This window comes from Cucurbita maxima, unplaced genomic scaffold, assembly GCF_002738345.1.
Source record: "Cucurbita maxima cultivar Rimu unplaced genomic scaffold, Cmax_1.0 Cma_Scf00004, whole genome shotgun sequence".
In the NCBI taxonomy this organism is placed as follows: Eukaryota; Viridiplantae; Streptophyta; class Magnoliopsida; order Cucurbitales; family Cucurbitaceae; genus Cucurbita; species Cucurbita maxima.
In genome coordinates this window covers 4,047,933-4,061,825 of record NW_019272020.1, presented here as the reverse complement: position 1 = coordinate 4,061,825, position 13,893 = coordinate 4,047,933, and the positions used below count along the sequence as shown (strand labels likewise).

General features: G+C 37.1%; 3 protein-coding genes across 6 annotated transcripts in view; all 3 read left to right on the top strand.

The window, feature by feature from the left end:
• Nucleotides 1-471: 471 nt before the first annotated feature.
• LOC111478697 lies at nucleotides 472-3,797 on the top strand. Its single transcript, XM_023123105.1, has 3 exons — nucleotides 472-729; nucleotides 1,006-1,125; nucleotides 2,077-3,797. Exons 1-3 carry the CDS (start codon nucleotides 628-630, stop codon nucleotides 3,487-3,489), a joined length of 1,635 nt encoding a protein of 544 aa, XP_022978873.1. The 5' UTR covers nucleotides 472-627; the 3' UTR covers nucleotides 3,490-3,797.
• A 1,402-nt stretch (nucleotides 3,798-5,199) lies between these two features.
• Nucleotides 5,200-10,104, top strand: LOC111478004 (protein PHR1-LIKE 2-like). The gene is made up of 6 exons (XM_023122048.1): nucleotides 5,200-5,692; nucleotides 8,212-8,288; nucleotides 8,396-8,450; nucleotides 8,683-8,752; nucleotides 8,871-8,940; nucleotides 9,333-10,104. Exons 1-6 carry the CDS (start codon nucleotides 5,494-5,496, stop codon nucleotides 9,801-9,803), a joined length of 942 nt encoding a protein of 313 aa, XP_022977816.1. The 5' UTR covers nucleotides 5,200-5,493; the 3' UTR covers nucleotides 9,804-10,104.
• A 1,000-nt stretch (nucleotides 10,105-11,104) lies between these two features.
• The window catches only part of LOC111478721 (myb family transcription factor PHL7-like), a 4,149-nt gene continuing 1,360 nt past the window's right edge, over nucleotides 11,105-13,893 (top strand). The window contains exons 1-7 of one of the 4 annotated variants that reach the window (XM_023123144.1): nucleotides 11,617-11,834; nucleotides 11,945-12,005; nucleotides 12,189-12,417; nucleotides 12,828-12,904; nucleotides 12,996-13,038; nucleotides 13,167-13,224; nucleotides 13,381-13,450. In XM_023123144.1, the coding sequence (XP_022978912.1) occupies nucleotides 12,198-12,417; nucleotides 12,828-12,904; nucleotides 12,996-13,038; nucleotides 13,167-13,224; nucleotides 13,381-13,450 (468 nt within the window). In that variant the 5' untranslated portion in view covers nucleotides 11,617-11,834; nucleotides 11,945-12,005; nucleotides 12,189-12,197. Of the gene's footprint in view, nucleotides 11,471-11,542; nucleotides 11,566-11,616; nucleotides 11,835-11,944; nucleotides 12,006-12,188; nucleotides 12,418-12,827; nucleotides 12,905-12,995; nucleotides 13,039-13,166; nucleotides 13,225-13,380; nucleotides 13,451-13,893 lie in introns of those variants that run through there. The other 3 variants (XM_023123145.1, XM_023123143.1, XM_023123146.1) reach the window with 3 other exon arrangements.

The following is a 13,893-nucleotide window of genomic DNA, read 5'->3' as shown; positions in this document are numbered from 1 at the left end:
TTCCTCTTGGGATTGATAGGGACCACCTTTAAGGCTCGAGAACGAATCACTGTTGTATGAGTTGTTTAATACATTTCTAAACTATCAATTTTTTTAATATTAAAACATAAAATTCAACCTTTTAAAAAAATTAAAAGTAAAATACTATTGAAATCTAATGGATTAGAAATTTAATTTTGTTAATGCTTAAATAATTTATTAAACATAAATTACATAAAATCTTAAACTTTCAATCTTAAAAAATTAATTATTATTATTAAATATAGAATTTTGTGTTTAATAGAAATATAAATTATTAAATTATAAAAAAATAAAAAAAAAATAAATTTCTAAAATTTAAAATTTTTGAAAGAATTAAATTATAGATAATAAATTTAAATGGAAAGGAAACTGACAAAAGAAGGGGAAAAAAAGGGTAAATAATTAAAGCGAAAGGACGGCATTGAATAATTTAAAGCTGTGGGGACTCTCTCCACTTTGCACCCATAGGCAGGCGCATTTCCATTCCTTTCCTCTCCTCTCTGCCGGATTTTGCAGAATTCGCCATTCTTCTTCTGCTTCTTCATTTGATGCTTTCTACTCTTCTTGCGGCTGTGATGGTAGTGCATTGGTGAGAGGTTTTGCAGAATGGCAGGCGGAGGCGGCGGACGGGGAACCTCGATTCTTAAGAAAGCTGCTAGAAAGATTGCATACGCATGCCGTTCTTTCTCTCCTCGGAAAGCTCGCTCTGTAAGCTTCTTCCCTTGTTTCTTACCTGCACATTGCTTCAATTGCTAGATTTCATGGCTGAAATCTTTGTTTTCGATCTTTTGTCTCAAATGCCGTTGGTTTCTTGTTCCCGATTTTCACTTCTTCCTGTGGATTTTTTTTTTTTTTTTCTTTCGTAGAATTTTGATTACATACGAATTTTTGTTTTGTTTCCTGTACTACGGTGTATGATCCGTCCCGATTTTGTTCTGGTGGAACTCTAATTTGGTTTTCCTCTTATTGGACTTTGTATTACAGGCCTCGAATTTTTCGGCTGCTCCATCCGCTGAAAAACCAAGGTACGTCGTGGAAGAAGTTGGAGAATCTGAAATTGCAGAACAAACAGAATCAAGAACCACGAACAATCTGCCTTCCAAGGTAATTGACCCCTTATGAACAATTTGCCTAGTTTTAGTACTGCTCCGTATGCAACTTGTCTTGGTCAAAGAAAACATTTTAGCATTTTGAGTTCGAGTGCAGAAATCTTTGCGATTCTTGCAGCCATTTAGTGTTGCATTCCTGTTTGATTTTTTTGGAAGATGGATAAAAAAGGATTTTCTGTTTATTTAGAATAACATTTGAGTGAAAACATTTTCCAATAACTGTTTTTAGAAAATTGTTATCTCATGTTTTCAAGTATATTATAATCTTAACCAACACTCCTTTTTTAATCTGAATTCCCACAAAAGTGCGAGCTTTAGTTGATTTTCTTGTAGCTGAATCTTTGTTGGGTTCATGAATTGGCAGAGGAATTAAAATATCTTATTCCTTTTCCTAACATTGTCATAAAAATTTGATTATTTGAACAGACAAAATATTTCTTGATTATGGTAGATACTTGCACAGCTTTTGAGCCATTATCAATTTAAGAAGTCTTTTGTTCATTGCTTGATCTTTGGTTTTATGCTTTTGATGTGAATCTGATTACTGGAGTGAAACATTATATTAACCCTTTGAAAAGATCTGAGCAAAAAGGCAGTCAAATCCTCTCTTGCCAGTAGAGAGAGTTCAACTTTATTCTTGGACCAGAAAAGTTATGATTTCTTCCTAACTCATCTTAATTGCTTACTTTTCAATTTTTTTCTCTTTTTCAAGATTTAAACTGGTTGTTGTTATTTCCTTAGTCTGTCATGTCATAGTTTTATTATTTAATAATCGTTACTGTGTTAAATTAAAATGAGACATATTTAATACCAAGCAATAAAGTATACTTGTATGATTAATAAATAATAAACATTATGAAAAGTTGAGCTCTAAATTGAGTCAGAGGTTCTTTCTTTTTCAGTATCAATTATCTTATCTGCATATTTGTCTTGATTCGTATGGCAGAATCTGTGCGCCATATGCCTTGACCCTCTAAACTACAAGACCAAAGGGAGTCGTCCAGGGCAGGCCATTTTCACTGCACAGTGCTCTCATGCATTCCATTTCACTTGCATCTCCTCTAATGTCCGCCATGGCAGTGTCACATGCCCCATTTGTCGAGCTCAATGGACACAGTTGCCTAGGAATTCAGCCCCACTTTGCACCCAGAGTGATCCTATTCTCCGTATTCTTGATGATTCCATTGCCACATTCCGTATCAATCGCCGGTCCTTCCTGCTCTCTGCACGCTATGATGATGATGACCCTGTTGAACCTGACCATACACCTACTCATGATTCTCGTCTCTCTTTCTCTGTACATTCGACCCCATCAAGCTTCTGTCCTCCGACCCAGGTGAGTGGTTGCGCCCCGGGTTATGTATGCTCCAACCACCATGCTCGGCCACCACTGCGTCAACACTTCCCCTGCAGAAGCCCCTCTCCCTTGTTGCAATCACCAGCTTGGCAAACACCTCGTACTACAGGCTACCTCAGGAACAGAATGAGAGCTTTCCTTTCGGTGAAATTGGCACATCAACGAGCGACTGACTTAGTCCTGGTTGCATGCTCCAATGGCCCACACCTGAGACTCCTCAAGCAAGCCATGGCCTTGGTGGTTTCCTCCCTCCGTTCCATTGACCGTTTGGCCATTGTTACCTACTCGTCTGCTGCTACCCGTGTGTTTCCTTTGAAACGTATGACATCTTATGGAAAGAGAGCTGCCTTACAAGTCATTGACCGTCTTTTCTACATGGGGCAGGCAGATGCCGTGGAAGGGCTGAGGAAAGCAGTTAAGATACTTGAGGATAGTATTCACAAGAATCCCAACTCCTCCATTCTGCATCTATCTGATAGCCGAACTCAACCTTACCATCTCATCAACTTGGAATCGCCTGCCGTCCCAATCCATTGGTTTCACGTAGGAATGGGGTTCAGCATTTCAAATGGTTTTGTAATGCAGGAGTTTGAAGAGTTTCTGATGACAAAAGTACTGAGAGGAATCATCAGAGACATCCAACTAAGAGTTGGAGAGGAAAGTGGCAGATCAACCATCATTAGTATTGCAGAGTTGAGAGGTGACGAAGAAAAGAGAATTGTAATCGACAACCTGTGCAGTGATAATGAAGGACGTGTCAGGGTAAGATACAGCTATGTCGATGGGGAGGTCGACGACCAGGAGTGTATGAAAGCAGGCGAAATCTTTCTAAGTTTAGGAAACAAGAGCAACAACAATAGTACTCTCAATGAAGCTGGTCGTGAAAACAGTGAAGAGGATCCGAGTCTGGGCGGGAGGATTAGCAGCATCGAAAGATGGGATTATCACGACCCGTTCATGGCTAGAAGATGGGCAAAGCATCTGCATTCTTACCGGCTTTAAGTTTAGGGACGGGACACAGAGGAAGCTTTAGAAGAGAGCTCCAAAATGTAGAGCAACACAGTATCTGATGCTGAAGTGATTGGATGATGGGGTAGCAGCATGAGATTCAACGCTAAGCTATTCTTTCCCCCTTTCTTCAGAACCAAAAGATGGCATTGTAAAAAGGACAGAGACGATTCAGTATGTTTGGTAGCTGGGTTTTGTTATACTTGTCAATGATAGGAATGTTTGTTAACTTTGTTCATATTCACCGGTGAAGATTCAACCAGTAAAGTTCAATTAATATAAACTTGGTTTCAATTTTATTATGTTTACTTGTGTCGTAAGACACGTTACTACTTATGGATTAGACCTTTTAAAAATATGATCATCCTATCTCGAAGAGATAACAATGAAGTTCGCCAGTCTCCTGATCAACGAGAGTTGGATCAAGTTGGGTCATACTCGTCAACTTATCGGGAAGCAAGAGTGTGGAAACTCCTTTGGGAAGCAAGATTGCATTTGAAGATACAAAATTTCGATTGGAAAATTCTTAATGACATTATTCCATCGTGCATAAGTCTTTGCAAAAATGGAGAAGTTCGTGACCTTTTTGTGACGTTCTTTACACAAAGAACTTGAGACAACTATCTATGTAATATGGAAGTGAAAGTTATCGAAGGAGCTTTGGAGGAATGCTTTTTTATATTATGTGATAGGAAGGAGGACTAGATGAGGCTAGATTAATGTGACTCGATAAAAGAGTACAACTCATAGGCAAAGAAATGATCTTTCATATAATGCTTTCGAAGTTATGGAACCCCTTTAACCAAGAAACGTTTTCTAAGAAATTGGCTCCCTTACAGGCGAATTACATACAAGAATTCACAAAATAGAAAGGGATTGAGTAGAGAAATGTGATTGATCGGGTGCTGAGAAATCATGTCGGTAGTATCATCTCTACCTGTTAGTATATAAGAGACTTTAGTTTGCTGACACCTTTCGATAAATCACTATTCTATAACTATGAATAAAACTTGAGCACAATCTTCTTTTTTACTTTATTACATTTACTCTGATGAGAATAAACTTAATTTGGTTTCCTTGCCTTATTAAAAAAAAAAAAAAAAATTGAATTGAGGTGGTGGGTATAATGGTAAAATAAACATTAATTGGCAACCGGTTCAAATAAACGAAATAAATGAAATAAATGATTATGATTGTAATTGGTTAATAAATAAATAAAATAAAATAAAATAAAATAAAATAAAATAAAATAATTCCTAACACTTAGCTCAAAAAGTAAACATTCAACTACCGGTCCACAAAGTCATCAATATGACAAAATTATTTGTCGCGTGACACAAAGGACAATATGGGAATTTCGCTCTAATCAGACATAATAATATATATACATAATTTTAGCAATGGATTTTTCAATTTTTTTTTTCTTTGCTTGAAAAAAGATTTAAAGCTGCTTTTCTTTTATTAATTCAATTTTGTTATTATTATTGAGGTCTATTAGTCCTATCATTTATAAAATTTAATAAATTAACGCGTGTTTAAAAAATATTCATAAAATTTTAAAAATAATATAAATGATAAGAAATTTTTTATCATTATTTTAAAGGTCGATAATTCTTATACGGAGCAACTTAAAATGTTGAATTCCCGTTTTGCCCTTCCATGGAGGAATCGTCGTCGTTTATTACATTCTCCAATTTGACAAGTAATTGGTGCATCGAAGACGATGATGACAGAAAAAGACAAAGCTTCGAAGTGTGCGCCAATTTCCTCTGTTTCTCTGTTTCTCTCTCTCTCTCAAGCACTACTTTTTCCCACCCTTTTCGTCACCTTCTTAGCAGAAAGGGAATGGAGCCTCAATTTCTCTGTAAATCATTGCTACCCAAACTACAGATTTCATCTTCTTCTTCGTTTCTGTGAACAATTTCATTGTTTCTTCAGAGTTTCGCCTTCCCTGTTCTGTTGATTCATTTCAACTTCCAGCATTTCTTTCGGAAGGATATGTTTCCGAGGCTTGTTAATCCCGATGGAGATATCCAGATCCATGGCGGCCGTGGTTCTGTTGCTTCCGAACTCACCCACAGCCATCGGGGAGATCCTTGTCTCGTCTTGACTTCAGATCCCAAACCTCGCCTCCGATGGACTGCCGATCTTCACGAGCGATTCGTCGATGCCGTCACTCAGCTCGGTGGTGCTAGCAGTTAGTGCTTCTTTCTTCTTTTACCTAATTTCTCGAGCTTTTCGTCTCATTAATCTGGATGTGTTCTTCTTGTTCTTTATCTGTTTGCTGCCATACACGAACTACTTGAAGCAGAAAACCTGTTCACTCAACTAGCTTGAATAACATTTCTCTTTTTTACTAAGAAATAGCAGCGATGGTATGCTTAATACCTAGTTTTCGGTTTTCGATCATCATTTTAAGTACTCTTGAATTTAGGGCCAACCACTGTAACGCCTACGTTTTACTTCCGGTTTTCACTTTTGCTCGCAATGTAAACGGGAAGTTTGATCCTGTTCAATGATTCTCATCCTTAACGATCATTTAAGCATTTGCCCTGGTAAAGAAAACATAAACTAGATAGCCTATGGCAGAAAAGAAAACATGGGTCTAGACTTAAGAGAAATGGTATGGGAGGCCAAGCTCAATTCCTCTAGAACGCTTAAATTCTGCAGATTCTAAACCAATCTTCAAAATTTGACGACTCTATCAAAGCCATGGAAGTTTAAATGGGGGGTTTTGTGCTTGAGTTCTTTGAAGAGTGTTCATAAATGATTGTTGTCTAGGGAGAGTATGCTTCTAATTGGCTCACAAATTGAGTAGATTTAGATAGTCACTTTGTTTCTTATTTTTAATGATTGGAATCCCTGCAACTTTTGTTTAGCTTTCTTGGTTTCTTTGACCAGCTTTTTATATGGCTTTTTGGTGTATTCATTCATTTTTCTTGCTAAAAGGAAACATTCTTTGCATCAGCTATCTCTAGACATTGGGAAACTCATTGGAGTAAGCTTTTGGGGAACACTTCATTGAGTAGATTCAGTTGTTTTGTCTATGTTTTTAGTTGAAATGATTGGATTAAGAGTCTGATAATTAGCTCAAAAGGACACTCTTGCGGAGGAAACCTCTAAGGTTGACAAAACAGGAAAAGGGATTAAACTTTGTTATCTTTCTTGCGAATCTGGTTCTTGAAATCTAAGGTGTATGTCAGCTAAGAATTCTATTTAGACTTTTCAGATATAATCTAATTATGAATTTATAATTAGGATGTCAGCACCATTAGATTTTCTATCCAACTATGCTTCCACTTTAGTCAGTATGATGACTTTATTGAACATCATAAACTATTAAAATACAATTCTAAAAGATTTGAAGTTGGATAGAAAAGATATCTATAAACAGTTTTGTTTGATTCCTAAGTAGTACGACTCATCATTTTTATGTTCACGTATTCACTGCAATTGTGAGATCTCACATCGGTTGGAGAGGGGAACGAAACATTTCTTATAAGAGTGTGGAAACTTCTCCATAACAAATGTGTTTTAAAACCTTGAGGGGAAGCTTGAAAGGAAAGCTTAAAGAGGACAATTTCTACTAATGGTGGGCTTGAATTGATACAAATGGTATCATAGCCAGACACTGGGCGATGTGCCAGTGGGGACACTGATCCCTAGAGGGGGTGGATTGTGAGATCCCACATCGGTTAGAGAGGAGAATGAGTGGATTATGAGATCCCATATCAGTTGGAGAGGGGAACAAAACATTCCTTATAAGGGTGTGAAACCTCTCCCTAGTAGACGTGTTTTAAAACCTTGAGAGGAAACCCGAAAGGAAAAATCCAAAGAGGACAATATCTACTAGCAGTGGGTTTGATTGCCGTTCTAGTTTGTTTGACTTTGTCCAAGACTTCAAATTTGTATATGAATAAATTACCTGGTATGAAAGTTAGTGGACATGACATGAGCTGAACCAGACAAGATTTGGATGTTGATGAGTAGACTACATACAACTTTGAGGTTTTCGTAGTTTGAAATGAAAACCTTCACTAATTAGCTCAATGGTCTAGGCGGTAAGGTACATATCAAGATTCCCTCATGATCATATCTTAGAAGCGATAATTAATAGTTGCTCAATCAAAGAAGTTATCCCGTTTTATCACAATTGATCGGTTTTGTTAGCCTTGCCCCATTAGGAGTATCAAGTCACAGTCTGTCAACAAGGTATCCCATCAGTTTGAAGATAGTTTTTGTTTTCCCATAAAGATAATTGAAGCTGAAAAGATTTGAGATCTAATTGAGTTTGTGAGAACCCAAAAGAACAACTTAGAAGCCAAGGAGACAAGGTGTTCCCTTGCTAGGAGAAAGTATTAGACAAAAGGAATTGTGTGAAGCGCTCCCATTAAGGTTTAAAATTGTACAATCTGACAAAAATCAATTGGCCTTCTATACTTTTTCTTTGAAGATCCTGTTATTTCGTGTCTTCTGGAGAGTGCTTGACATGTTTGACCATAAGACTCCAGGTTTTACAAAAACCAGAACTTGGGTTGTAATCATTAAGTTCACTTTGTTGCTAATACAGCTCAGTAGCATAGAGAATATGCTATGCATGCTTTGATTGCTATCTTTCTTTTGACTTGTTGGTGGGGACAAGGGTGTGGAGGATATGGGTCATACATGAACTCTATAATCAATGATAAGGGTTTAACATTTGAACACTTGGTGCAGAAGCTACACCAAAAGCAATAATGCGAACAATGAATGTGAAAGGACTTACTCTCTTCCATCTGAAGAGCCACCTCCAGGTAATCATAATGACATAAAGAGGAATGTTTTTATGAACAAAAAGAAACTGATGTTGGAATTCATGATGAATTTTTGTGTTTATGCATTGCTTGTTTCTTCATTTCAGAAATACAGATTAGGTAAGCAATCAGGGAAGGATATGGGTGAGGCATCTAAGGATGGTAAGCGATAAATTTCTGTTTTGTCTTTGCATTTCAAGTGATATAGCCTCCATGAGTCTCTGCTGATATCAACTGCATTTATTAGTGTTGGGTCATGGAGTTCTTATCCAAAAGAGCTTGCTTTCTTCCTCTCACCACCAGTATTTGCACTAGCTACTCATTTCTGAAAGCTTTAACCTGTCTGGTCCAAATATTTAAATCTTTGTTTATCGCTTGGTGCAATGAACATCAGGTGCATATCTTTTAGAAAGCCCAAGTACCAATAATTTCTCTCCTGACTTGCCAATTTCTGAAATGGCCGAGTAAGATAAGAGTTTTTTTTTTCCCTCCTTTAAGACACTTATGATAATGCCTTGAATGTTTTGTTTTACAAGATTTGTCGTATTTTCGAACCGTGTATAACTTTGATGTCTGTTTTAGTGGTTATGAAGTCAAGGAGGCATTAAGAGCGCAAATGGAAGTTCAGAGTAAGTTACATCTGCAAGTTGAGGTAAAATTCTCATCCTTGACATTAAAATGGAAATTTATGATGGTTTTAGACAGATTTCATGAAGATCCAACTCTGTTAATGAATGCCTGGTGGATTCTAAACTTAATTTAAATGGAGCAAGTGTGAGATCCTAAAACGAAACATTCTTTGTAAGTGTGTGGAAACCTCTCCCTAACAGACGCGTTTTAAAAACTTTAGAGGGGAATCCCGAAGGGGAAATCCCAAATAGGACAATATATGCTAGCGGTGAGCTTGAACTGTTAATTTCTAGTTTTAAGATGGCTTACTTGCTTGGTTGATTATCCTCGTGATCGAGTACATTGAGAATTACTGATATAAAATGTATGATACACTAAATTCATGAGCTAGCTGACTTTACCATCGTTGGGCAGGCAGAGAAGCACCTCCGGATTCGTCAGGATGCCGAGCGAAGATATTTGGCTATGCTTGAGAGAGCTTGTAAAATGCTTGCAGATCAGTTCATTGGAGGTGCGGTTTCGGACTCGGACAGCAAGAAGTCCCAAGGACAAAATCGTAAGAGCCCAAGAAGTTTCTCTATCGACCCACTTGGTTTCTATGCTTCACAATCACAAGAGATGGAAAGAGTGAATGGTACAGAAGAAGTTCAGACTAATCTTCGTCGCCAAAGGGCTGATTGTTCGACCGAAAGCTGCCTAACCTCGAACGAGAGTCCAGGGGGATTGGCCATGGAGAAAAGTCCCGTTGCAAGCAAGAAAAACATGGCTAACTTGGATTCAGAAAATGCATCTTTGATTTGGGGTGAAGCCAAGGAAATAATACAAGATGCCAACATGATCCAAGTGAACCATCTCACCATATCCGGGTGCAACATGTGGGGATGAAGTTCTGCAGACAAAAACTCATCAGAATTGATGAAAAGTATGTTCTATTTCCAGCTTTTGTAAAAATTTCATTATTTTCCATCCATAGAATCTTGCACGAGCGAACGCCGTTTAGTACGTAGACAACTCGTCGAAAATGCAAGTAGTTAGTCATTCTTTTGGCTGTTCTGAACAATTATAGTCGACCTCTTTCTGGCGTAGGCAGACATGAATCCATTATCAGGGTGTAATCAGTAGTGTTTTGTTGGAAACACATCTTCTTTCACTTGTTAGCAGTGAAATAGACCTTGTCTTCCAATGATGATGGGTATCATGATTATTTTTCATGCTAAACCATAACAACCATTAACACACCGATAAATATATTGCAATGAAGTTAACTGTAACCGCTCAAGTTCACCACTAGTAAATATTGTCCGTTTTAATCTGTTGCGTATTATTATAAACCTCATGATTTTAGAACGTGTATACTAAGAAGTTTTCTCTTCAACCAATGTAGGATCTCATGATCCACTATCTTTGGAGCTGGATCTCACAATCTACCATTTTAAGAAGATGAAACATTACATTAATTTGATTAATTTGAGACAAGAAAAAAAAAAATGCAAATCTAAGATGTCTCTTAAAAGAGATTATTTATATTTGAAGAATTAAAAAAAAAAAAAAAAAAAGTTTTATACTTTGATGTGTAGCTGTCCTCCAAAAGCTAAGGAAAAGTCCAACTTCCAATGTCTTTTTGACTCTGACCACAACACAAATAATTTTCTGTTGGAACGGAAAGAGCCGTTCCTTTTCCCTTTTTCTTTTATTCTTTTATTATTATTATTATTTATTTATTTTTAAATAGTTCAAATAAAGATTACTTTTTTAAATTTATTTTTAAAAAATATTAATAAATTCTAAATTTTTAATTGGGTTTATTTGTTCTATAAATTTTCCTAATAATTATACAAGTTTTAATTTTATGTTTAATAAATTATAAATATTAAAACTATACAATAGTTTTTGAATATTTTATTTAATAAGTCAATAATTTATCCAAAATCTTAAAAAAAAAAATTGATTTGTTATATATATATATATATATATTCAAATTATATGGGTAAAGAAACCCTATAATCCATGTGGATTTTTGCTACTTTTTTTAGGAATAAAGTTGAAATTCACCGAATATTAATTTACTTTAACAAAAAAAAGGGGGCAGTTCTCAAGAATTATTAAAAAAAATTAAACAATCTCAAAGTAAGATTTTTTTTTTTTATCCAATAAAATCCAAAAATTTGAAAAGGAAGTGTTTGAAGGGAGAAATGAAGAGAGATTGAGATTTGGGGAAAGTCCGAAATGGAGCGGATTTTGTGTTTCCTACAAAGCAGGCAAAGGCTGATGATGAGACTGCTCACAGTCGCAGACGCCTTCTTTCCTTTTCAACTTTGAAGGCCAAGCCAAGCCAATCCAAGCCAAGGGAGAGACTCTATGACGCACAAACCGAGATACAGGAAGGAATCTGATGCCCTTCAGTTTAACTAACGCACCGCAACCACGAGGGAATCCAATTTTTATCTTCTTGCTTCGATTACCCACAACATTGATTCCTTTGAAACTCGTGAGCTTACAGAAAGACAGAAATGGCGCCATCCCGATATTCAGGGATGCGGTCTTAGATCTGGGTATCTACTTATCCTCTTTCTCTCTCTAATCCTATGTTTTGATCTTGCATTTACATGCCTTTCTTCTAGTTTATGTTGTTGCTAAGTTTTGAACTGTAAGGCCCCCCCATTTCTCTAGACTTCGGTTTCGGATATTGACTTCTTGTCCCCCTTTAAGCCCTGGTTGTCGTTTCTGGTTCGGTTCTTATTTGTTGTTCTTCCTTTTCTTCGCTGGTTGCAATGCCTGCTAGTTAATTCTTTCCTAGTTTTTTAGCTCGTTTTAAGTCCTGGGTTTAGATATGTTCTGATGCTGAAGTATCCATTTGGCTGGCTTTAATTCTTATCAAGATTACTTTAGATTGGTTTGGTTTATTGGATGTTTGTGGTAAACAATCCTTGTCTTATAGGCATCTGTTTCTGTGCCATCTTTATAATATCATTAGAAATTGGTCTTTTCAGATTCTAATCTGTTTTTTGTTTTTTGGTGGGGTGAAGAGAAGTGTTACTAGGGAAGATACCTCTCTTGATACTACAATCTTTGCTCGGCCATTGCTAAGTTATTGTCGATTTTCTTATAAACTCTCCAGATACCCCGTGTTTCATGTTGCTGGGTATAGGTTTGGTTGAGGAAGAGTGCCCTTTCTAAAGAGAAAATGATTCAAACATCTGTAGACTCATTAGTCCCAATAAACTTCCCAAGTTCTGAGGTTTTCTGTCATTTTTTGCTTATTGTTTACAGGTAAATGACATGTTTCAGCAACAGAGTACTCATAAGTCGAGCTTTCTTCAAAACAACTCATTAGTTCGTGATCAGAACATACCTTTTGATGCCAGCTCGATGGAACCCACAAATGGATGCAATGATCCCAGCAACACCCCAAATTTGGCCTCAAAACAGAGATTGCGATGGACACATGATCTTCACGAACGATTCGTTAATGCAGTGGCACAACTTGGTGGTCCAGATCGTGAGTAAACTCACCACTTGCGGCATTGTAGTTTGGCATCTTCTTCATCTATATGTATATTGTGGCTAAGGATGAAAGAACAAACAAACATATTACAAATAGACATAATAAGCTGTATGCATCACGCCATTGATCTTCTTCCAAAAAAAGAAGTCATCATGCAAATTTACATTCAGGAGGTGGTTTCCTACATAAATAGTCTTCCGTCTTATAGAAACTTTCTATTGATCATAAACAGTTCGTCAATCAAGGAAGGAGAAGCATATTTTAATATAGAAAATAGAAGAGTAAAAGTGTAAAGCATGATAAACTGTAGTAAAGTTGCAGGTAAGGGTAGATTATCTTGAAGTTATGGGCCAACAAACGATGTTTAACCATGTTTATGTGTGCATTTTTCATCTGTTTGTTAGGTGCTACACCCAAAGGCGTCCTTAGAGTGATGGGTGTTCAAGGTCTAACGATATACCACGTTAAAAGCCACCTGCAGGTACTGTGATCTTTCACCTATCCTTACACGAGAGGTTTATGTTAGCATGCATAGAATTTATTTTCTAATTTGTTTTCTTGGATTCATCCAGAAATATCGACTTGCAAAATACCTTCCCGACTCATCGTCTGATGGTAGGTGAATCTAGTTTCCAGTTGTTCTTTTTCCATCTTTATGCGCTCGAACTTTTTGCAGGCACGTCGTAAGACCTCTAGTGACATTCACAAAGTCATTCACCCGTTTGTTGTCTTGTTGATGCAAGGGAAAAAGGCTGACCAGAAGGATTCTATTGATGTTCTACCGAACATTGGTGGCTCGTCGTAAGTGGATCTAATCGCCTTCACTTTTTATCCAGCTCTGTGTTTTATTGAAAGTTGATATAAATACAATTTAGAAGCAGCCACCCCTCTTGCTCTTAGTTGGTAGGTGACTGTTTGATGGGCTTAACACTAGAATTTGTCACCACCCATTTGCAGGGGAATGCAAATTACGGAAGCACTTAAGCTGCAGATGGAGGTCCAGAAGCGACTGCATGAACAATTAGAGGCATGTTCTAGTTGTCCTTTCTTTTTGGGAATCAGAATGACTGCTTTTTATAAATAAAGGTTAAGAAAAAGCCTGCTTGAAACCTGCTAAAGGTGTACTATAACCTGTGAAATTTTGTCCCTGCAACTTCAAGTAGACATTTTAGATCTTCTAGAATTTGGAACATGTCTTCAACCTACTACTATATAGAACACTTGGCTTAACTCATAATGTGAGATCCCATATTGGTTGGAGATGAGAACAAAACATTTCTTATAAGGGTGTAGAAACCTCTCCCTAGTAAACGTGTTTTAAAACCGTAAGGCTGACGGTGACACGTAATAGGCCAAGCGAATAATATCTGTTAGCGGTAGGCTTGGGCTGTTACAAATGGTATCAGAGCTAGGCACCGAGTGGTGTGCTAGCAAGGACGCTGGGCCCTAAGGGGGGGGGGGGGGGGGGGG

Coding starts and splice junctions, on each gene's coding strand:
- LOC111478697 (XM_023123105.1), top strand. CDS start 628: ATGGCAGGCGGAGGCGGCGGACGGGGAACCTCGATTCTTAAGAAAGCT. Junction 730..1,005: donor CTCCTCGGAAAGCTCGCTCT/GTAAGCTTCTTC, acceptor TTTGTATTACAG/GCCTCGAATTTTTCGGCTGC. Junction 1,126..2,076: donor CGAACAATCTGCCTTCCAAG/GTAATTGACCCC, acceptor TTCGTATGGCAG/AATCTGTGCGCCATATGCCT.
- LOC111478004 (XM_023122048.1), top strand. CDS start 5,494: ATGTTTCCGAGGCTTGTTAATCCCGATGGAGATATCCAGATCCATGGC. Junction 5,693..8,211: donor TCAGCTCGGTGGTGCTAGCA/GTTAGTGCTTCT, acceptor CACTTGGTGCAG/AAGCTACACCAAAAGCAATA. Junction 8,451..8,682: donor GGGTGAGGCATCTAAGGATG/GTAAGCGATAAA, acceptor AATGAACATCAG/GTGCATATCTTTTAGAAAGC.